Consider the following 25,162-nt stretch of genomic DNA (forward strand, 5'->3'; position numbering starts at 1 on the left):
CTAATGTTACAACAGGCATTGCATCACTGACATCCCGCTTTAACATTGATGTTGTAATATTTCAGCAAATTAAAATTCTCTCTAACTAGTAGATCCTGTACAGATAAAATGCTAAAACATTTGGTAAGGATTATCAGCTGAGTTTGGTTAAGCCCCTCCTGTTTGCTCCACACGTCCCAAACTGTTAATATAATGCATTCTTGCCTAATTTGATTGCTTCAAAAAGTTACCCGTGTAACAATGCCTCAAATCTTCAGACACCCCCCCCCCACACACACACACTTCCACCCCACAGTAAAACATTATAACAAAGTTACATATTTCATTTACAGCAACAATAAACCTCTTGTTAATAAGCAACCTCTTTTGATAGTTCTTGATTGCCAAATGGGATTTTTTTTTCTCCCCCTCCCGTTGGAAAGGGCTGATTCCGTTTGTGATTAAAAACTCCAATCTCCTTCTTCCTCCATCCATTCCTCCAGTCTTTCTTCCTGTGATTTGCTCATTCTCTTGTTTTCTTTCAGCATTTCTGTTTTATTCTCCTGCAACAACAAAAAAAAAAACAACAACAGAAAATATAAAATAAATATGTCAGATTGGTTAGGATAAGAATACCAAGGTAAGCCAATCAGAGGCAGAATAAGGGCGGGAAATTCCTTTGACATCCGAGGAAAAACTAATTTGCATCTGGCTAAAGTGCAGGTTGCCAGATATGGTAAGGAAATATTTGCATCTACAAAAAGGGGGCCCTGCAGGAAAAAGGTTGGGAACCACTTGTGTATGGGGTTTTTGGGTGAGTTTAAATGCAGAAGAATAATGAAGTAGTGTTCTATTGTAATTTATAAAGCACAATTTTGAAGCAGGGACAGTACAGTACTGTATATCTAAAAGAATAGAAAAAAATGTTTATTGCCATTTTCACAAGTACATTAGTACTAATTCATGTGTATTGCTCTTAGAGAATATAAGAAGAAACACAATTACAAAAAATACAATGAAAAAAGAACCATATTAACAACAAAACCTATTATTGCCTTTATGACATCGGTTAAAGGTGCTCTAAGCGATGTTGGGGGACAGCACTACTTGTTGTTCGAAGTATTTTCAAACAAAACGACGCTAGCTCGCCCCTCCCACATCCTCATCCCCTCCGTTCCGTGCTTCCGCGCACTAACCCCCCCAACCCCCACCCCCAAATCCTTCTTGTCGGTTATTGGCTGGAACACTGGAACTCTGTTTGTTATGTTTGGTGGTGCAGGTTGGCCAGTTTGTTTTTGTTGCTGTGTGTGGAGCCTGGGCTGTCTACAGAGACCATGTTTTTTTTGTGTGTTCAGTGGAAAGGCAGCTCGCGGATAGTGAGGAGATGTTTGCTGTATGTGACAAAAAATGTTGTAGTGTAAAAGACGTGTGACATCGCTTAGAGCACCTTTAAGGTTCTGTCACACCAATCAGCTACACTAGCCCTACTTTTCTAAGATGCCTACCCTAGCAGCAGCAGAAGCAGCAGCAGCTCTGAGATGAAGTGGCAGTCAAGGTCCATCTGTCAATGGTGAGAGCAACTGTCGGGGCAGTGGATAATTCCTGCAGTGTGTGCTTGTTTATATGATGCACACATGAAGAAACATTATAGATCCAGGGACACACCAAACGGTTATAACTTACTGGGAAATCATAACACTTACAAAGGAAAGATCTAAATGACATGGATAACTTGGGAGGTTCTTCCAACTCTGGTTTCTCATTTGCATTCACCTACACTTTAGTTCATGTTCTACTGTGTTTATGTTCTGCTAAAATAAAAACCTAATTAAAGTGTGTAAGGCATTTTTTTATTCTAAAGATGTCACTGTTATCACTTGAATTATTTTATTGCCTTTGTAATTAATTACCTGATTTTAATAAGTGCTATTTAAATACACATTATTATTGTTATTATTATTATTATTATTAGTAGTAGTAGTAGTAGTAAATGTAAAGCATTTATATAGTGCTTTTCTAGTCTTAACAACTACTCAAGCGCTTTTACAGTACAGATACCATTCACCATTGACACACATTCATACACTGTGGCCAAGGCTGCCATCAAAGGTGCCACCTGCTCGTCAGATGAACATTCACACACTGATGGCGCAGCATCGGGAGCAATTCAGGGTTCAGTGTCTTGCCCAAGGACACATGGGACTGCAGGGCAAGGGATCGAACGACCGACCTTGCGACAGCCACCCCTTAGAAGTAGAAGTAGTAGTAGTAGTAGTAGTAGTAGTAGTAGTAGTAGTGTTGTTGTTGTTTGACACCAAGTTTGACACCAAGTTTTTACAAAAATGAGAATTAAACTTGTACAACTGCCAACACAATGGGTGGGTGTGTGTGTGTGTGTGTGTGTGTGTCTTTACCTGTTAGAGTGGTTCAGGGTAGGCTTGTCTTGGGTCATAGGTCATGTCGGGGATGTAGGGCTCGTGGAGGTCAGGCTCTAGCGGCAGGCTGTCCAGAGACAGATCAGCGTAGCCATAGGGAGGGTAAGAGCCATCTAACTCTGAGAGACAGACACAGAGGAGCAGAGACTGATCAACCAAATGTATTTAACAGATGCACTCTACATCCTCCAGAACATACTGGTGACGTGTATATTCCATGAATGAGCTGTGGGTGAGATATGATAGTAGCCACAACTATATCTCTAACTACCTGTAAAATCACATATTGTTGTTTTTACATTACTGTTTGAGTATAGCTTAAACAAATGAGATAGAATGTGTTCATTAGTGAGCTTAGAGGTGTTGGAAGGTGCATTTTTTATTTATTTTGGCTGGACCAGAGAAACTGATAAACACTAAACTCTGTTGCTCTGTCGCTGAGTCTGTCGCTGTGTGAGTGATGAAGTTACAGCATTGGTCAGAGGGAGTGATGACGTCAGTCGAGTTGCTGGTAACGTCCCTCGCTGATGCAGATCAATCAGCTGTTTCATTTCCTCAATACACCTTTGATGATGCTGCCACCACCGTTTTAATGCACAAAGTGTGTGTGTGTTTTGAAGTAAAACTCAGATTAGATAACTACTCAAATAACAGAAAGGAGTACACATTATGAAGAAAGGAAAAATCTTTAAAAGACAACCATCTGAAAATAGCGCAAGGAACACAGTTTTCCAAAGTCTACATTTATTCCATGGCTTTAACCACAACCTGCACAACACTGTGGATTTACAGCACTTTGTTCAAATGCTAACACACTGCTGTCAAAACTGTTAACCACACATTCACGCATTCATTTCAGCCTGGTGCATTTCAAACACTGCTGATCGTAATTTCAGATGAAAGCCTAAGCAGGTGTCTTGTTTTAGACTTGTTAGTGACGGTATATAATTTACATAGGGAACGCTCAAAAAGACTTTTTTTGGAAATGGACCGAGGACGGTAGGTTGGTTGAGGGAGAAGAGTGGCAGGGAGAGTACGGATGCGTGGAGGAAGACCTAGAAGAAGACAAGGAGCTGTAATTTCCGATGAAATAAGAGCTACACTTATAGAGCATGTTGTGAATCATGGTCTCTCATTGAGAGAGGCAGGGTTGAGGGTGCAACCCAATCTGCAAAGATCTACAGTTGCATCTGTTATGTGAATTTTCCACCGAACAAACAGGTGAGAGTTGCATCCTAACAGTAAATTATAACATTACAGCAATTGATTTCTGTATTGCAATTAGAGGATATTTACACAGCTATAGCCTAACAGTTTTTACTGTCAATGTATTTTTACAATAGGACCCAAAGGCTGCCCCCAACAGGAGGAAGAGGAAAGATATTTTCACATGCGCAGGGAAAATGCTATTGTTGACATGGTTGTTGCCAACAACGCAAGAAAACCGAGGGCCAGTGTGGAGGTTCCAGGCCAAAGGGGGGGGGGGGAATATCACCATGTGTGCTGCAATGGCCAATGATGATTTGCTTCTCAACACACCACTCATTGGCCAGTACAACACATAAAGACTTACAGCTTTCCTAGAACAGCTTTACGCTCAGCTAGTAACAGCAGAACAAGGGGAACCAGAAAGAACCCCCCAAGTGTTTGTGATAGTCTGCGATAATGTTGCTTTTCACCACGCTGCAGCTGTCACAGAGAGGTTTGCAGCACACTGCAGATTTATGGTGTTGTACCTGCCTTTTCAGAGGTTTTCTCTGCCTGGAGGTGGAAAGTATGTGTAGGCTCACCACCCACATGACCAAATGTCGCGATTGGAAGCTATGAGTGCTGGATGCAGGGACACAAGTTGTTCCCTAGGTGCTTGGCAAGAGAGAACATCCGTTGCGATGTTGACGAAAATGTGTGGCCTAATGCTGGAGAGAGGCAGGATTAGCCCCACAATTCTTTGTTACTATTACGTACCTATAGTTTGTATTCAGTAATTACGTTTATTACTATGGATACTATCTATTGAAGAAAACTGCTGATTTTCATTCCTTCCTGTTGACCTAAAAAACTGGTATGTTATAAAATAAAGATTTCTATGTACAAGAATTTCTCTCTTTTCTTTAAAGGGTGGCAGTAGCTCAGTCAGTCCGTAGGGAGTTGAGTTAGAAACCAGAGGGTCGCTGGTTCAAGTCCCTGTACGGACCAAAGTACGGAGTGTGGACTGGTAGCTGGAGAGATGTGCTCTTGAGCAAGGCACCAAACCCCCAACTGCTCGGGGCGCTCCTCCAAGGAGCAGCTCCCTCACTCTGACATCTCTCCATTAGTGTGTTTAGCATGTATAGATCCTGAGCATGTTTGTAATTCAGGCCTGTGTTCAATGTGTGTGCAACTGTACTAACAGAGTTAAAATTCTGAATTTCCCCTCGCGGGATAAATAAAGGCATTCTTCTTAAAGAAAATATCAATTTGTGTTAAGTCACTCAAATTATTCAAACTGTGAAGATAAAAAAAATGGTAATTTCTGTATTGGTGTTTGATGGTGGTGTTTATACTCTCAGTGTGTTCTGAGTGGCAGTGTGTGTTATCTCAGTGAGGATTGTTCATAGTGTTTGGCTGCACTGAGCCTGTTCTGAGACATGTGTGTGAAGAATTGTGTTGCCTGGAATGAGTTTTGCAGGTGATGTGAACGGTTATGCTCAGATGACTGTTGGTAATCCAGACTGTGGTTTTGAAAATGTAGCTTGTGGTGTTACCACTGTCGTTTAGCAATCGAAAAAAGTTCTCTCTTCTAATGCTCCAAAAGATGACATTTTTACTGTCAGCTCAGTTAAGTTATAGCATAAGTACCAGACATGGGGGACTCGAGTCACATGACTTGACTCGAGTCGCAAATTTTAGGACTTGAGACTTGCTTGATAAACATTCATAAAAGACTCGACTTGACTTTGACTTGATATTCATGACTTGAGACTTGACTTTGACTTGATATTCATGACTTGAGACTTGCCTTAGACTTGAGTCAAATGACTTGAAATGACTTGATTTTGTTTAATAAATATATTTTTTTTCCCCTCTGATATTGAGGGCTCAATGGTGTTTTTTTGCCTCCAACGGCGCCTTCCAGGCAGCTAACCCTAACCTTAACCCTAAACATAACCATTGCTGCGCTGCCTGGGAGGAGACGTTGGGGGCAAAAAACACCAAAGACCATATTGATACGTTGATATGATGACGCGGCACGCGGCGGCAGACCTGCAGTAAACGAGACTGGCTACGGCTAGTAACTTAACGTCATGGATCCCACTGCCCCGAAAATAATAAAGTTTGGCTTTAAGGATTACACATCTGACCAGGCAAAGAAGAAACAAACTGTCTGCAGTACAACAATTTGCGACGTCAACCACCACCACGTCGAATTTCATCGGGAGAGATTCCGGTTCCAGTCCCCATATTCAGCTGAACCACTATTTGGACGTTTGTGATGGACAGAACTCCCCTCTTTGTTCAAGGTGGCGGTAAGAGCGAATAAAACTAGGCACACACATACATATTACACACAACACAAACTGCACTCTCTCTCTCTCACACACACACACACACACACAGACGTAAGTATGTGAATAAAGCTAGACACACATACACACCCAACACTGCACTCTCACACATGCACACATACACTCACCAATATTAATAACTTTTCACTCACTCTCTCTCTCACACACACGCACACATTCACTCACAAATACACTGACAAATATTAACATGTGCTATCCATTCCATGTGATACATAAACTCAGTCAATCTCTCCAAATTACACAAAAGGTGGTGGGATTCAGCTACACTTAAAGAATATGTTTGTTTTTTTCTTTAAGAGAAGGAAAGGTTAAAGGATGTGTTTCTGTCCCATAAAAGTGAGGCATGTTTGAAGAATATTATTTGACTAGAAACCATTATACTTAAATTGTTTGAATGAATTTCATGATTTGATGTCATGTTTGAGGCATATTGAACAAATACGTATGTTGATTTATTGTTGGCCTAATATCAGTTTTAGGCTGTGCTTTTATCTGTATACATTTAAACCGTTCAGATGTGGGTGGCTTGGACGCAATGCCTTTTGAATATTGAGTAGGGAAAAATGCAAATAAAACTCCAGCAGTGCATAACCACTCTCTTTAGCTTGTTTAAAAATGGAAACTTTTGTATGACTTGACTTGCTTGACCAAAGCTATGATTTGACTTGACTTGCTTGATTGTCGCAAAAAATGACTTGGACTTGCTTGAGACTTGAAGGTTAAGACTTGAGACGTACTTGTGACTTGCCCATGTGTGACTTACTCCCATCTCTGATAAGTACAGATGGTAACTAGTTACAGTGCAGCAATTAGTGTTGATTTTAAATGTACGTTCTGGTATATCAGGCAGCAGAAATGTAAAATGTATGACAATTGTAATCTGCCATTTTCCAGCGAGAAGTAAACTCATCCACATCTGTCCAGATTTTCAATTTTTTCCAGGACACGTGAATCCTGGTTATTGACTGCATTGTGAAAAGCATTCTGTGGGCACTCAAAACTAGCAATGTAAAAATCCAACGCATTCTCATGAACGGCTTCGTATGATATCGAACGAAAAGTTATGCACACTAAAACGTATGATGACATACAAAAACTAGGAGACCGCCGGATGGTCACATGATATCAGCTATAGAGTTCTATGACGCCGAGTGGCAGTTGCTAGCCGCTACAGAGCTCTGTGACGCCGGCTACGGTGCTCCGCATGGTGCTACGTCAGGTCAGTGGCAGAGAATAGGGCCAGAATAGGTGACTGTGAGCCGGGTACAGAGCACCGCGAGCTGCCGGTTGTTTCGGTGGAGATTACGGTCAAGAATGTGCGTTACGCGGCGGTGAAAATCAAGTTTAGGCACCGAAACGACTAGTCAATTTTAGGAAAATATCGTGGTTTGGATTAAAACACTCGCAAGGAACACACATTTCCAGGGTGAAAGTCTTTTGTTTTCCTCAGGAAGCAAACTCCGCTCCCTGGCTTGAAAGTCCCATGTTTTAACCCCCACCCATCCACCCCGACATGCTCCCTACGTGGCCAGCTATGTTCTTATACAGCGGCAGTCAATGTCGTGCACGCAGCAAAAAATTACAGTGCTTATCTTTTCGAACGTATTGTTCATGAGAACAGGCTGAAAAATCATAGGCCTATGGATGAATGTGTGGAGGTTGAATAGAAGTGTGTATGGAAGGTGTAACTGAGAGACCTTAGAAAAAATGAGTTAACTTGGCTCCGACAACTGCACTATGAATCATCATATCGGCACCTTCAACTGACCTACATCACAACTACTGACAGCTGAGTATACGTGCGTGCGTGCGTGCGTGCACTGCTGTGGTGGATTATGCATCTGGAAAAAATTACCCATGCATATCCCGGCTTTAAATAGGACCAATACCCTCCTCAATCACACACACACAGGATGAAGACTAAAGCATTAATTAAAGATGGTTAGATGGAGGGATTTGCACAAAGTATGTACACAGAGGAAATGAGAGAAAAATAACAATTTAGTGGAGGGGGAGAAAAACTGACGAGAGAAGCGAGAGGGGAGAATGGTGTTCTGTCCTTGGCTTTGATCATTCCTTCTCTTTCTCCTTCGTTCAAAGTTCTTTCCTCAACTTCTCCTTTCTTCTTCTCCTATCTTTCCACCTGCTTACATCCTTTTTTCAGTTCTCTCCTCCACTCCTTTATTGTATTCTTCCTCTCCTCTTCTGTATCCCTCTTTGAATCTTCCCGTCGTGCCTCTCATTTCTTCCTGCAGTGTCCTCAATTATAGTACATACCCTATTTTTTGCTAATAGCTAGAATTGGGTTTAGTAGTTTAAAAGTTATAAATATCAATTAAATAAATTGTGGTACTTTCTGTATTGCCGTATTGTACTGATATAACACAATATTGGTGCATACTGCTGTATAGTCTTATAGCTTATATTTAGTAGTTTAAACACTAACTTTCATCCAAAGACAAGACTGAATGTGTGTCATTCTTGTAAATACTAGTGAGTCCTTTAATATTGGGTATCTGCTGATACTAAGCCTGATCTCATACTTAAATTTATTCATTTATTGAATAAATATGTATCTGACACATTGAAAAAACAGCTGCAGCCTACTTTATCTGACACACCTTATTTTTCATGAGCTACTTGATCCAAATACTAATGGTCCTGGTTAAAAATAAGTTAAATTATTGGCCGCCCGGAAAGCTCAGTTGGTAGAGCAGGCGCCCATATATAGAGGTTTACTTCTCGACGCAGCGGGCCCGGGTTCCTACCGTGAGCTGGGTTCCTGTCGCATAAAGGCCTAAAAATGCCCAAAAAATTATCTTAGAAAAAAAAAGTTTCATTATTGAGAGAATGTGAAAAAAAGGTTAACAGTAAAACATGGATTCCTGTAATCAGCTTAAAGCTGACAGTGAAAGTGACACTCAGCACCTGCTAAACATGAGAAGCTGCCTCCTTAAAGGTTTTTATACTGATCTTTGCTAATGATAATTAGACACATATTTGAGCAAATCTGTGCATTTTGCCAACCTCAGAGTCTAAACTCAGAGTCAATCAGCGGTGCACACAAATATATTTTTCACATCACACATGATTTCATTCAATATTCAGGTAAATATAAGTATCAGATCAGACTTAGTATTAGCAGATACCCAATATTAAAGGACTTGAATTGGAAAATAGCTAGTATTTACAAGAAGCTTCATGAATTTTCTTTATTTTCTGAGCCCACTAGATGGCACTCTCTGTTTCAAGGGTTGAAAGTACAGTGAACTATCATTCCTTGAGCCGTTTTCTTTAAACCAAGAGCATCATCAAGTGGGGTCAACAAATACAACTCATGGATCATGAAGCTTCATTTGGACATCACTAAAGGGACTATTTTGTGTCAATTGGTCCTTACAAATCTGAATGAACGGCAATGACATGTGGAGTTCGCCAAGGTTCCATTCTTGGTCCAGCCCTCTTCAACATCTATATGCTCCCAATAGGTCACATCTTGAAAAACAACATATCGTACTATAATTATGCAGACGACGCACAGATTAACATCAGCATGAACCCAGAGGATTAAGAATCAACTCAGTCACAGAATAAGTGTATTGAACAAATTAGTGATTGGATGTCCCATCATTTTCTCATGACAAAACTTAGGCAATTATTTTTGGTGCCAAAAATCAACAATCAGATGTTAGTGCTCATCTTGAAACCCTAATGTTTAGAAGCTCAAAAACCATGTCAAGAATCTTGGTGTAGTTCTGGACTCTGACTCCAATTTCAAAACCCACATCAACAGAATTACAAAATCAGCCCACTACCATCTCAACACAAGATTTAAAGGACTCATGTCTCAACAGGACTTAGAGAAACACTTGTGATCTGCCCCAACCCTGTGTTCTTTTAAATCAAAAACTTTTCTGTTTGACATTGCTTTCCCTGAGGTCATTTAGAGATGGTCATTCCTACACCTTAATGTTTTTTAAGTCTTTTAAATGTACTGTTTGTTTGTTTCTGTTTTTATGATTGTTGAATTGTATGTCCTATTTGCTTTGTATGTGTATGCTTATGTAATGCACTTTAAATTACCTTTGTGTCTGAATCGTGTTATCATCTGTTACAGCTGTAGTATTGCAAATTTATAAAAAAAAATACAGATGCACTTTGATGTTTTAGATATGCTACAACATGTACTAGACGATATACAACTTTCACATTGCAACTTGTCAGATCTGTTGTTACCGCATCAAATCTGCACACCAAATCTGTCTTCAAAGTGTCCACAAGATCAGATTTACGCAGCAAGATTTACAGCAAATAAGATGGAAATTGTTTGTACATACTTCTATAACTTGGCTTGGTATGTATTGAAGCCCATGTGGACCAAAACAAGGAAGGAAATGAAATACAGTACATATTCCTTTTAGTTTAAAGGTTGGATAGGGTCCTGTTCTATTGCTGCAGATGTGTGTCATTATGTTGCTACCCGAGTGGATCTTCTCTGTCAGCTCTGATCAAGCAGAGTATTGTCATCAACATCACAGGAGAAAACAGACAGACAGAGTGTGAACTGTGAAGTGAAGGAAAAATGACATGTACTGCTGCATTTCTTTCACCGCATTTCACCTCATTAATTGGTGGAGCATTATGCTGCTGCCAGTGTTCAAGTTGTATCTCTGTTTGGGACTGTTCAATTTGTTGGATTTGTCTGACTGCTCTCAGCTCCCTTTCAGATCTATTTTTTTAATGGATTCATGCCCATCAGGTTTGGTTAAGTGCTGATTGGGTTCAAAAAGTTCAAAAAGACACTGGTGACAACCCTGTCAATAACCGTATGACATGACAACCCAGTCTCTCAGTGAAATGTTCACATAATTTAATCTATTGATGACGGTCAGCACGTTTTTTAAACTAATGTATTTCAGTGGGAAGCATCTTTCGTGATCACAGCACGATTCTTTCTGCCAGTCGGTCTGCAGCAGAGAAGCTGTATACAGCTTTGCTATTATTGGTATTTTTAGCCCAATAACTGCTGTTTTAATCAACATTTATTCACCAGATCTTATCATGGTATTTCTTTTAATGTTATTATTTCGGTCTTGTTACCAGGGAAGCTGAATTGCTGAAAACGCTACATCTATCAACATTTATTTAGATTTTATCATGGTATTAATTTCTTTATTTTAATAATATTATTTCGGTCTTATTACCGGTGAAATATTACAGTATGCCATAAGACGGAACACTATGGATGCATGGTGGCCCAATGGTTAGCACTGTGGCTTCACAGCAAGGTTTCTGGGTGGTCGTTCTGGAACTTTCTGTGTGGAGTTTGTATGTTCTTCCCATGTTTGCGTGGGTTTCCTCCGGGTGCTCTGGTTCCCCCCACCATCAAAAAACATGTACTAGGTTCTCCAGTCAGAGCCCTTGATCAAGACACTGGCTCAGATCTGGAGTTGGTCCCCCGGTGCTGTAAATGGCGGTCCACTGCTCCCTTGAGGGATGGGTTGAATGCAGAGAATGAATTTTGCTATGTGTATGTGACAATAAAGTACCTTGACCTTTTACTACGATATGATCCGAGCGGGGCGAACGCGAAGCCCATATCCCACAATGCAATGCCGGCATTCATATCAGAGAATCGGACAGTGATCAGCGGGTCTTTAACGCCAGTATCGCTTCAATGTACATATTTAATCAGCGGTTTTGTCACCAGCAACAAGACGTTGCTCAGCTTTGTTCCAGTAAGTTATGCACCGTAATAATGTAAAAATCAGCAGAATACTCCGGAAGTGACGTAGTAATTACCGCGCTAACCCTAACCCAACATCTAAATAAATGTTGATAGATGTAGCGTTGTAGTTTTTTTTAAATATCAATAAACGACAAAGCAATACAGCTTCCCTGGTAATAAGACCGAAATAATAACATTAAACAAAATACATATAAACCATGATAAGGTCTCGTGAATAAATGTTGATTAAAACAGCAGTTATTGGGTTAAAAATACCAACAATAGCAAAGCTGTATACAGCTTCTCTGCTGCAGCCCGACTGGCAGAAAGAATCGTGCTGTGATCACGAAAGATGCTTCCCACTGAAATACATTAGTTTAAAAAACGTGCTGACCATCACGAAAAAAAACCCAGAGATAAACGTGTCCATGTACACGAATCAATAGATTAAATTACGTGAACATTTCACGAACTGCCGTGAGACTGGGTTGGACATTAAGGCCTAAATGGGAGAAATGGCGGAAACACTTTTTAATAATCATTAACAATTTTATTTAGGGTTTATTTAGGTAATTACAATTAATATTAACAAAATAGTAAATTGATACTTAATTCAACTTTAGATAATAGTTATTTTACTGTTAACAATGAAATTATGATTTTATAATGTTTACAAATGATTAGTAATTATTTAATGTTATTTTATCATTAGTTTAGTGTAATATTAAATACTAGTTTATAACTGTAGGTAGATTAATACTTTGTCAATGTTAATTGTTTTGTCTAAACATTATTTGGATTGCTATTATAAAGTTGCAATGCTTATCTTTATTATTTATTGAGTAATAAGTGATTTATACAGCTTCAAGTAACATTAATTTGGTCCCATTACATTTTATTTTAGTGATCTATTGAAGAGATGATTATTGATTATTTGTGCACTGATAATAACTAAATCCAAATATTGTTTATTGACGGTTTACAAAGTATTTTTTTAAAGGTTGACAAATAATTTGGTCATCATTAATAAATACTACATACAATATATAAAATGTTATGATGTGTGCAACAATAAACTGTGAAAATAACATAAAATGTAACATAACTAATAGTATACATTATAAATCATAATTTCATTGTTTAACAGTAGACTAACTGTTAACCTAAATTTAATTAAATATCAAGTTACTATTTATAAAGTGTTACCAAATGGCAATATGAAATAAAAAAGACTTTTGCCAGAAACTAGTATATGTGATTGTTTCCGTATACCAAAGTTGATCGTCATCCTTTAATTTATCATGATTACTCTGTACTTTACTCTCTCATCTAACCATCCATCCCTCCTGCTTCCTTTCCATAACACATTTTATCCTTCTGTATGACACACACACACACACACACACACACACACACACACACACACACACACACACACAAACAAACAAACAAATACACACACCCTATGGTGCAGCAGCAGCTTCATAGCCCAAGTCTATTCTGTCAACAGTAGGGAGTCGTGTGTGTGTGTGTGTGTGTGTGTGTGTGTGTGTGTGTGTGTCTGTGTGTGTATGTGTATGTGTGCGTGTGTGTATGTGAGATACTAATAGCTCTCTGTAGGTGTACAGGCTGAGATTGTTGTGCACGTTGATGTCCAGCTTTATTTTAACGGTGTTCTTGTGTTTGCTGCTGTGTTGACAGCTCAGTTTCGCCCTGGGACTTCTGTCTGATGAGCCTGCATGGTTTGTTTGAGGCCCTCTACACCAGCTTGTGTTTGATGGAGTACACTAAGGGGACCAAAAATAGTCTGTGCTTTTAGAAATTAAACGGATGGAGGACACTGCTGATCAGCTGTCTACAGTGTTCACAGTCTCCGAATCTAACTCATCTAATCTAACTCATCATGTGTTATATTAACACACGATTGTGCATTGCACATATTCTTCATACTTCATACCGCACCCCATGTAGGCTGAGGCCTTTGCAGCGGCCCGGGTTCAAATCCAACCTGCGGCCCATTGCTGCATGTCATCCCCCATCTCTCTCCCACCTTTCCTGTCTATCCACTGTCACTTTGAAATACTGTAAAGGGAAAAAAGCCCCCCAAAAAAATAATCTTCTTTGTCTTGCTGAATGGCCATGTCTATAACAGATCATATTCTGTATTTCTCCATGGTTAAAATGCCGTCCAGAATGAGTTAAATTACTAAGGAGCATATTTTATAATATTTCATTTCCTACATTCGCCTGTAAAGTTAATCCCTTCCAAATGGTTCTTAAGACCACAACTGGGCTGTGGGGTTTTTGTAGTTCAACAAGACCAAGACAACATTTTGGTTGTGTTCACTTTCATTTTGACGTCCATAAAAAAGTATTTTAGATAGTCTTTGTTTCTTTGCCCAATTGGATTTGGACATCAGTTGCAGTGATGATGATGATGATGATGATGATGATGATGATGATGAATATAATAAGAATAATAACACATTTTATTTTAGGGCGCCTTTCATGACACCCAAGGTCGCCTTAAAATGCACTAAACACAGTATTCATAGAGGTAAAAACAGTGAAACATGAAGTGACACAAGCACAAACAATCACAAAACAAGAGACAAACATCACACAAAACAAACATATGTGTGATGTTTCTGTGTTCTCACCATAAATGTGGTGAGAACAGTGTTTCAATAACTAGAGAACATCTTGTGATGGGATCACACCAGCCACGGCGCTAATTCGGGCCAGGGGCGTTAAGTGGTGAAAACAATAACAGTGTCACTGTCGTGGCTAATAACTATCGCCAAATCTAATAAAATAACTGCTGAAAAAATGTCACTGTTGGTTTGGTCTTATAGATTACGTCAGTGAGAGGTCCAAAGGCCAGTCATGAGTCTTGTGTGTTTTAGATGCTAAAGCTACACAAAATGTTAAATATGTGTATTTGTAGTTGCATTACCAGTGTTTTCAGAGTGTTCCCCTGACAATCAAAGTACTTACCATCAGCTAGGTATGTAGGCTCCAAAGGAACTGCATGGGCCTGTTGAGGAACAGACAGAGATGAACAAAATAATCAATGATTTTGTACAGCACTATGGTAGCACGGCTTCAGTCTAAAGCAGACGGGTCAATAAAGTAGTTATCACAGTTGAGGTTGTGAAGGTGGACACACACAGACACACACACACACACACACACACACACACACACAGGCAAACCTTGCAAACCAATGTTACTGACCAAATACAACAATTCTCACACAGAGCAAACGTCAGTCCACTAAACAACTATAATTGCTTACACAGGAAAACACGAATGGATGAAAAAATAAACTTGGAGACAGTTCATATCTTTGAAAATGCTGAACAAATACACGGTTTCTTATTTAGACCAAACATAAAAGAAAGAACAAAGAAACTGATTAGAATACAACTCAAAAAGGGAATTACGGTCATTTGATTGCTGTCATTATTTTAGCCGTATTTTAAATTTTTATCTTTACCCAATTAATTTATGTATTTGTATAGCATTTATTGGAGGTCGCAATCTTAATTTCATTGTACTTTACAACCCCTGTGAAATGACTCGTTTCACTATCAGCTTTTGATGTGTTCCAACAGATAAATACAACGGAATACCAATTTCTCAAATGAGACAGGACATGTGGTTTACAGATCAGATATATATGCTGTAGATAAAAACCCAATAACAAAGAAACTAAAAAACATGACATTTCATTTTAGTTGGACTTTAAGCTCGGACAACTAACACCTGTGTGATTCTGATTGGCGGAGTTTAAGTAATAAATCCAAATTTAGCAGTGCCTTCTCAGGGTGTTGTCAAAGTTAAACCTTTGAGTCGTGAGAACACATCGTGCTTACCATTTCCCAGGCGGCAGGGTCATGTTTGAAGAGTGAGTGTGTGAGCTCCACTGACACTCTCTTCCTGTAGTCTGAACTCTTGTCTTCCGAAATTCGGAACAGCACTGCTGCTGCGTACGTGGCTGCGGGGAGAGGGCAACGCTACCGTCAGTCAAAAGGCCAAGCACTCACTTCACCCAAAACATGAATATTCAGTTCCTGCAACAATTCATAAGAATTATAAAAAATGGATCATAAGAACTATTACAATTTTTTTAATAATCATCCTAACATTTATCATCAGTTTGCTGTATTATTTAATTGTTTTGTTAATATATGTTTTGTGAAAGAGGGGCAGATTATATAATGCCAGGATCAGACTACACATCAGGGTTCAGCCTCATTTTGACCCGACAGACACGTCGCAGACAAACGTTCAAAGTCGTGCCCGATGATCTTGTCTTTACCTCTTGTAGTGTGACATAATCAAAGACCAGCGATCTAAAGTCTGGGACGCTTCACGACCACGACGCACAAAGTCTAGCATGTCGACATGTTTTGTCTTTTTCCGCCTAGTGCGACATGTTCTACGACATGTTCCTTGACATTGACCAATAGGAAGAGAGAGTACTCGCCCCCCGAGAGAGTTCTCTCGCACACATATGTAAACAGGGCGAAAAGAAGGAGAGACCTTACTGCTGCTGTCCGGTGGAGCAACGAGACAGAGGAAAGATACACACAGAGTGCCCATATATATGCTTATTTTCATGGCAGGGGTCGCCGCGCTTCCCAGCATTGCACGCTAGTGGACTAGCCACTAGAAATTATCAGTTTCTCTTCACTGACCACTGACAAGCTAAGAAAACAGGCTACACCCTCCCAGCACCACGACGGCTGCAGCTGATTGGACAAACGCTACACGTAGGGCTCCCGGATTTCAAAACAGATCTTAATGGCGGCTCGTTTGGAAAACAATCTCTTATTTTGCGAAAATAGTTCACCGAAATGTGCTTCTGAAAACATTTTAAGTGAGAAATAGGCTATGCAGTTGCTAAATCTGTATTTATTTCAGCTCAACAATAATTTACTTTTAATACTTTATTGAGCTCCAATGGGGAAATTACAATTTACACTCTGTTGTTATTACACACTACACACAGGCCTGAAATACATACACACACACACACACACACACACACACACACACACACACATGCTCAGGTCCTTTTACATGCACTAATGGAGAGACGTCAGAGTGAGTGGGCTGCGACTGCTGAACAGGTGCCCTGAGCGGTTCGGGGCCTTGCTCAAGGGCACGTCGGCAGTGCCCAGGAGGTGAACTGGCACCTCTCCAGCTACCAGTCCACCTCCGTATTTTGGTCCGTACGGGGACTTAAACCAGCAACCCTCCGGTTCCCAACCAAACTCTCTACGGACTGATGACAGCACGCTACTCAGTCTGGGGGCTGGTTGGTGTCATACTTGTAGAGTTGCCCCTCTTTCATCCAAGAAACAGCAATAACTGCTGTTTTCTTCAAATAGCAGCTAGCTAGCAGCTAGCCACCAGCCCGCTGTGACCCGGGTCCCTGGTGCTGGCTCTAGTCCGTCTGCGGAGCTGGCATGATCAGCGACTGCAAAACCCTTTCATGCATTCATTTTTTGCCTAGTTTTTTATTTCTCTTTAAGCTAACATTTTTTTTTTTTTTTTTACTTTTTACACATGTCCACTGGCGTGGACAGCATGCATTTCAGTTTTAACTGAAGAAATAATTGTTGGGGTAACACTTTCTATGAAGCCTGTCTCTATAATGCATTATAAACACATTTATAATGAGTTTATAATCTGCTTATGTATAGTTATAAGCACCCTAAATAATCATAATGCTTTAACAATAATCATAACATTATAAACCATTTTATAATGACTTTTAAGGTCAAGTATCATAATACTCGTCACTCCCTGACTACCATTTTCTTTCCAGGATTATAGTGTATTATAATTCTCATAATTTTAATACATTATAATCACTTTATAATGCATCATATTTGGCCAGATGTCCAAGGTACCTTTGGCTTTCTTTGTGTTGGCGTTCTAAACTCCGGTGGATTTCTGAGGACTATGGTTAACTGCTCCTCAGATCTCTGCAGGGTAAATCCAGACAGCTAGCTAGACTATCTGTCCAATCTGAGTTTTCCGTTGCACGACTAAAACTACTTTTGAACGTACACACGTTCCACCAAAACAAGTTCCTTCCAGAGGCTATTTAACAGAGGCACCGGACCTGCAGCCGGTGCTTAGCGTCGCCCATGACGTTTGTGATTGGTTTAAAGAAGTGCCAATAAACCACAGCATGTTTTTCTCCCATCCCGGAATGCTGTGTGGACTAGCCGGACCCTCCTCCGCAGCGCTGTGGAGGAAGGTCCGGCAAAGCGAGACAAGGTGCCATTAAACCATTGCAGAAATAGAGGACCCAAAAAGATGATCTAACTTAAAGAGCTCTAGTCGAAGCTCAAACGATGGAAAACCACGTGGAAATCATGATGGAAATATGCCATTTCTGGTTGTTTCATGTATTAATTTGAGGTAGGTTACAGTTGCTAATTGAGTGTGTGTGAGATGCAGACATTAAACAAATACGATTTGTGGCTACCTTGTGGAATATTAACTTAGTCAAATTATTTTTGTTTGTCTGCTGCATACGTATGTTTAGCCTTATTTAAGTTAAATAATGTTGTTAGTGTAAGTACAATAGTAGTTACATACATTTGCTAAGTTGTATTGTTCATGCAGTGAATTTGTTTCTGTTCTAGAACCACCTTCACACACATACACACCCACAAATGTATAAGAAAACTTATTTGGATTTAAGATTCAGCAGTGGAGTTAATGTTTATGCGTTCATACCGATGTTCCACAGCAATCACAATCTAATTAACATGCTATCTCAGACAACATTTTAAAGCCGACGTAACCCTGCCACTATTTTTAGTCTTTTAAGTTGAGCGAAAAGCTTGGATGTTGGTGTTACATGCTTCATGTACGTTATGATTTGTTTGCTAAGTCTGTTTCCATTGAACTTTCTCACATTTAGTTAGATCATATTAGGTGTGTTAGCCTGAAACATCTTAACATGGAAGAGCACACATTGGTTAATATCTAGTTGTTAGTTGAGATGTGCCTCTGAAGCAGGAAAGGAGAGAGAGACCTACCGATTCCCTCGTTGTTGGAGTGCAGCAGCTCCATGAGTGGTGCTGACGCTCCCTCTGCATCGATGAGCTCTGCAGACTGTTTGTCCAGGGCCAGCTCGCACAGGACGCCCGCCGATACTCGCTTCACGTTCTCCACGTACGAGTACAGCAGCTGGACACACACACACACACACACACAGCCAAATGAACGTATTTATGCAGTATTCTAATGTCTCTCAGTTACACCTTCCATAGACATAAATAGTGTGTAGGTGTGGTGGACATGGCTGTAAGACACAACATGTTTCTATGTGTTCTGAATGTCCACACGACTGTGGACAACTTTACACGACTGAGTGTAAAGCCTGCTGTGATAAGCCGGCTGTAAATTTCATTCATTAAATTATTTTTATATGCAAGGTGACGGTTGATCAGCTGCTTCATTACATGCAGTCCGTAGTAAAACCGATGATGAGATTTGATATTTGGGTATGGACGGTACTTGTCTCGATCAACTGAAGTACATTTCCAGGATAACTGCTTGACATCCGGCGCAATGTCCCTCACCTTTCGCTTTCTGTGTGTTGCCATTCTCAAACTCAAAAACAAACTTTGAGCTAGCAAGCTACATGCTGAAAATGGCAAGTTTTGAAGAAAAGGCCTGCTTTCTGTGAAAGACTGTAAACAGCATTTACTCTCTAAGGGACTGTTCATTATTTATTTAAGGGGCCACCGGAGGACTTTTGGGACCTTCAGGCTAAAAAGACTTGAATCTCCTCTCGCCAGTAATCATTTTTCTATGACCCTCCAAAATGATTTGAAAAAGAGGCATGACCCTCCCCTTATGTGCTAGTTTGCGCTTAGCAAAGATGTACAGATGCCATTTGATGTTTTACAGCCCTGACATACACGAGTTAACCTCTGCATTCTCATCTTACACATCCCACTCCTCTGTTATGGTGGGGGGGCCATTTCAGTAGATTCACTCACTAACATAGTTGTGGAAACACAATAAGCATGGAAACTAAATGCACACTTCCTGCATTACTGCATTACTTCAAATACTAAGTTACTCCTCTAGTAAACTAGTATTCATATGAAATAAAACAATAAAACATTGAGACCATTCAGCAAATTTTAGCACATAGGTGAAGCTGCCGAAGCTGAACATTATATTCAAAAACATATATGTTTATTTTTAAAGCAGATTTTAAATGACATTGTAACAATTTAACAATTCGCCCTTATGAAATCCAATCGCGGCACGGCTGTCTTAGAACGCAATAGACAGACGGTGGCGGAATGCCCCGACACCTAAATTCAGCTAAAATGTAACAGTGAACAATCAGTGTTGGACCTCCGGTCTGTTGAGATGCCTCTCCAAACGCAGAAACGAAGCGCAGTCACACCATAAAACGTTAAGACACGTTGAGAAAAAAGATCCGTATTTTGCCGTAATCCAATGAAATAAAAAAAAAGTAATCCACAGCGATCAGTAGATCCACAAAAAGGTAAATGACACGGTGTATCCAGCAAGGCCTATACGAGCGTCACATTCACCAGCCAGCTCCAACCAGGTGAACGAGGCCTCTCCACTTAAACAAAGTGGAATAAACGTATAAAAGTCCAAATCTACACAAAACACGCAATCAATTAGTAAGCTGACGTCACATGTATATGCATGGCATTTAGGAAACCTTTATTGCAACGTTGGCACGGCAAGATGTCCAGACATAGTGCAACAGTAACTTTCGTTTTTTGCGTCCTGCTGCAGACCCATCTGGTAGTGAAGGAGGGCAGAGACTAAGAGCTACATGAAAAAATATGCACCAAACAAGCCACTTTGAAATGTTGCTTTTTTCATGAATACAAAAGTTGGGTGACCCCGTCTCCTAGACTAAAAAATGTTGGGTGACCCTCCCCTCAACAAAGAATGAAAAGACATGACCCTCCCCTATTTTCCTCCGGTGGTCCATTCCATAAATACCAAACGGTCCCTAACTGGGATGTTTTGGGACCGATTAGTAGGGATTGCTGGGGACGAAGTTCACACGGCGATACACCGGTAAGCGCAAATGGCGTTTAACCATGTATCAAGCTAATTTACATAGCTCACGTTGAGGGCTTGACATTAACAGTGCCTGTGTTACCCGCCACTGCTGAAATCTACCCCCATTTGGCGGGTGGCATGCCTATATATTGTAACACTGTTGGCTGGAGTAGCCTACTGTGCCACCGCCCAACACAGCAACGCAGCTGTGACCCAGAGTGCAGCGGCAGCCCACAGCTGGAGTACGGTGGCCCGTATGGCACATCAGACCAGCGAGCTGCGGCAATTCCTTAAAATGTCCCCCAGAGCTCCGTTCAGCGCGCGTGCATGTGACGTGGCAAGCCGAGGCAACAGTTGTGTCTGTACAGGTCATGGACTGTATAAGGTATAGGTTAGTAGAAGAAGTACAGAGAGAGCATGCAGCAGGACAATTTAGCAGGACATTTGGTCTGTGCGCCCCACTTCCCGTCACCGAGGTGCTAAGTGACACACAAGCACTCAAAATCACTTTCAACTACTTTCAACTAATCTTCTCCACCCCTGCACCACCTAGCTTATGCATAATAAGCTACTCTTTTCATGTCTGTGTCTTATTCGGTTGCCTGTTTTCATACAAAAAGGAGCTTAACACACATAATCAGAGCTGAATATTTGATGACTGCAGGGTTATATTTTATGTAGTCTTGATTTGGGTGTTTTCAGTGCTCATTTACATTTAAAGGGCTGTAAATCTGGTTTTTCAAGTTAATTGTAGCAAACCATAGTCAACTTTATTCAAATAAAACTTAATCTTTTCACAGATTAGCGGCTAGTGAAGATGCTGAGTGGCTAGTAGCTTTTGGAAAACCACTGGCCACAGTGGCTGGTGAGCAAAAAAGTTAAGTCAAGGCTCACGTTACCGGAGCTTAGCGTCGCCCAAGACAATTGTGATTGGTTTAAAGAAATGCAAACAACCCAGAGTTTTTTTTTCTTCTTCCTCCTATCCCAGAATGCATCTGTGATGTAGCCAGACCGTATTGCCACAGCGCTGTGGAGATAGGTCTGGCTATGCGAGACTAGGACGATCTGACTGAGATGTCCCGACAAATATCAAAAGTGCTGCTGAACTGTTCTTACCCATATTCTTTCGATCTCAAACGGTCTTGTCATTTTAACTACACACAGGTTTGTGGGTTTTCTGCAAAAAGTGGGCAAAAAAAGCAAGATATGGGGAATACCTGACACAGTGTTGCCAACTTAGCGACTTCTCAGACCCCCCTTAACGCAGTATTTCTCTCTTGTGGCCGCCAAAACAGTCACCTCTCTCTTCTGTTCTGTGACTGAGGAGCAGCCCCTCCCCTCTCTGCTCTCTCCTTATGTGCAGCAGCTCTGCACATAAGGAGCAAAAACTGTTCCTACCAAAGTTTAAGGTAGGGACAAGTGTCGAGAATTAGGGACAAGTGTCGAGAATTAGGGACAAGTGTCGAGAATTAGCTTCGGCTAAAAACACTATGATACATACATCAGATGACTGTTGAAGTTTATCTATGTTTGTTTTTTTGTATCTGTCCCTATCTAAATAAACCGGGCTGCGGGCTGCTATATTAATGTTCTGAATGTCAAGAACAACAACAATATCGCCCTTGCGATGCGTGTGGTAGGAGAAGATTCTTATCCATCAAAAATATCAGGCCTGGAATAGGAAAAGCAAGAAGTAGATTTCCACCCAGTGAGAGCCAAATTCCGACCTCCTACTCCATCCCTCAAACAACTTTCAGTAGCAACTGCAAACTGCTCAGGACACAGATAAAAGAAGAAGGTAGAAACAACCTCGGTGCTAGGTCACGTCAGCTGTTGCTGTAGTTCGTTCAGCCTGATATCTTCATTTCATATGCATGCTGTAGCATGCATGTGAGTGTACCTGTACAAACAGTGGAATGGTCTGCATGCTAGCAATCTCTCCTCTGTTTATGGGGTCTCTCGCCAGAATATGAAGCGCTCCTGTGCAGCCCTCTACGATTTCCTCCATGCGAACACCATCCTGATCACAGAGACAGACAGAAACACAAAGGCAGAGAGACATCAAAGGAAGGAAACTTGCCCCCCAAATGGAGCGGAAAGGGTAGCCTTATATTGCAATATGGGTGCACTGATTATGCTAATGATGACATCTAATAATGAAAACCTTTCTTAATTGTGTTAAAGCTCAAAGATATTTTCATAGCTCAATCTGTTGTAATATCAAAGCTAATTGCAGTTGCTCATCAATAGGGTTGGGCATCGTTTCAATTTTAACAATTCTGATTCCAATTCCTCCTTTTGATTCCGTTTTTTATCGATTCCCATTATTTGAGGGGTGGAGTTGAAACAGGTCACATGCTTACTTCACATTTTATTTTGATTCACTGGTGATTTACAGTTTGACCGGGCTTTTTCAACATAAAATAAAGCCACACTTTGGAGCGCTGCTTACTGTGCTCCATGGCTGCAACACAACAAGTGCCTGGAAGTATGATGGCCACCCTTAAACCAAAACTTGCACGTGTTAAATTTGGAACCGATGATCAAAATTGAAACGATTCCAATAAGAAAACGTAGGAACCAGTTCACGATGCCCAATCCTACTTATCAAGTGGGTTGAGCTCCTGTGTCCCCTTGCATAAACACTCTGTCTGTCTGTGAACAGCTATGCTCCTTTCGGTTTTGCTGTAAGCATTCACTGCCTCCATGTAGCTGCAAACAATAAATTATTCTTTGTCGCAAAGTTCCCAACGAGTACTTCAATCTCACACTGGGTGAAATGTATTTCTATCTTAATTTGCTATTGTTCTCTCAGTATCGATTACAATAAATAGTGGATGCTTCACTGATTATTGATAGGCAACTAATGAGCATTAGCTCCAATGTGCCAAATTTGCAGTTAATTGGGATTTATAAAGGGAGAATGCACTATTGTGTTGCATCCATAAGCAACCTTCTACACACAGTCCTTCTCTCCCCCTGGCTTCCACCCTGTGTTGTTTCGTTACATTTTTTGGCATTTAAGCCTCCATTTGATAGGACAGCCCAGACATGAAAGGGAAGGGAGAGGGGGAACGACGTGCAGCAAAGGGCCGCAGGTTGGAACAGAACCTGCAGCCACTGCGGCGAGTACTGAGCCTCTGTACATGGGGCACACGCTCCACAAGGTGAGCTACGCAGGCGCCCCGTTTCGTTACATTTAGTTTATCATTACACTCATTTCCACTATTATGTGAAATACAAAATATGTTTTGTTACAATTCATGTGTGGTCTCCCCTTCTTTGTCCAGCATTAGCCAGGTTGTGGCATATTGAAGGCTCGTCCAGGATCAAATTAACCATTTTAAACAAAGACCAGTTTTGAAGTCTATTTGGATTGTGCAATAAGGCCGGTTTGCTTGGTTATTTCGTGGAATGACTGTAAGGATTCATAAAGAATATGTGTACATCATTTACCAGCTAACTCGGACGTGCTAGCGTGTTTGGCCATTGTTTATGGATAAAGCATATTTCGCTGGGCAAGATAAAGACACAGAAGAAAACAATGCTGCTGGTTGGTTCTCAATCATATACAGCGTGCGTGTGTGCATGTGTGCGTGTGTGTACTTGGTCCAGACCTGGTATGTTTGCTGTGCCGAGGAGGCGTGTCTCTGTGTGTCCTGATGAGCCTTCAGCAGCAGGTTGACCAATCGTGGAATAGCTCCTGCCTCCCTCAGGGGCGCCTGATTGGCCGGGCACAGCGCCAGGTTCCGGATCAGACCAACCGTAGCCTGGGAAGAGGACAGACATCAAAGACCTTTCTCTACATGATGCTCCAGGGCCTATTTGGGTCAGCTTTAAAGGAAACTTTACCTGTGGTGGTGCCTCCAAATGGATTTACTGTTTGGAACTTCAGCCAACTGCATGCACCGCATTAATGTTTACCAATCAGTGCATCATGCATCATATCAAAGGAAACCACAGGGATGAGAGGAAAAAGATCTAACAGCTTTCCGTGGATGGAGCTCTCGCTCATTGCTGAAGAGACAACTGGGCCACAGGAGCTCAGTTACTCACTGCTACACAAGGTAAATGCTGATATGCTAGAGAAGCTCTGTTTTTACCTTTCAAGCACTACATGCTTAGTCTTTCAGAGGGAATAGCATCAGTGCAAAGCATGTTGGGAAAGTTCCCCAAAAGTGTAAACACATTACAAATGCAGGGGAATTTGGAAATCAGGGAAAACACTCTCTCCTTCTCTCTCTCCTTCTCTCTCTCTCTCTCTCTGACTTCCTTATAAAGTCAAATTGTCTATTTCTCCATTCCACATCATTAAACTCCAATACCTCAGTTCATTAATATAATCTGCCGGAGTTGGC

General features: G+C 40.8%; 1 protein-coding gene across 1 annotated transcript in view; it reads right to left on the reverse strand.

The window, feature by feature from the left end:
• Window positions 1-285: 285 nt before the first annotated feature.
• LOC144530715 (junction plakoglobin a-like) overlaps window positions 286-25,162 on the reverse strand; it is a 136,637-nt gene continuing 111,760 nt past the window's right edge. The window contains exons 11-17 of the mRNA XM_078270415.1: window positions 24,422-24,574; window positions 22,705-22,824; window positions 18,776-18,926; window positions 15,587-15,708; window positions 14,706-14,745; window positions 2,394-2,533; window positions 286-542 (exon numbers count right to left, since the gene is read on the reverse strand). Coding sequence (XP_078126541.1) covers window positions 2,397-2,533; window positions 14,706-14,745; window positions 15,587-15,708; window positions 18,776-18,926; window positions 22,705-22,824; window positions 24,422-24,574 — 723 coding nt within the window. The 3' untranslated portion in view covers window positions 286-542; window positions 2,394-2,396. The remainder of the gene's footprint in view (window positions 543-2,393; window positions 2,534-14,705; window positions 14,746-15,586; window positions 15,709-18,775; window positions 18,927-22,704; window positions 22,825-24,421; window positions 24,575-25,162) is intronic.

Source organism: Sander vitreus, chromosome 15, assembly GCF_031162955.1.
Source record: "Sander vitreus isolate 19-12246 chromosome 15, sanVit1, whole genome shotgun sequence".
In the NCBI taxonomy this organism is placed as follows: domain Eukaryota; kingdom Metazoa; phylum Chordata; class Actinopteri; order Perciformes; family Percidae; genus Sander; species Sander vitreus.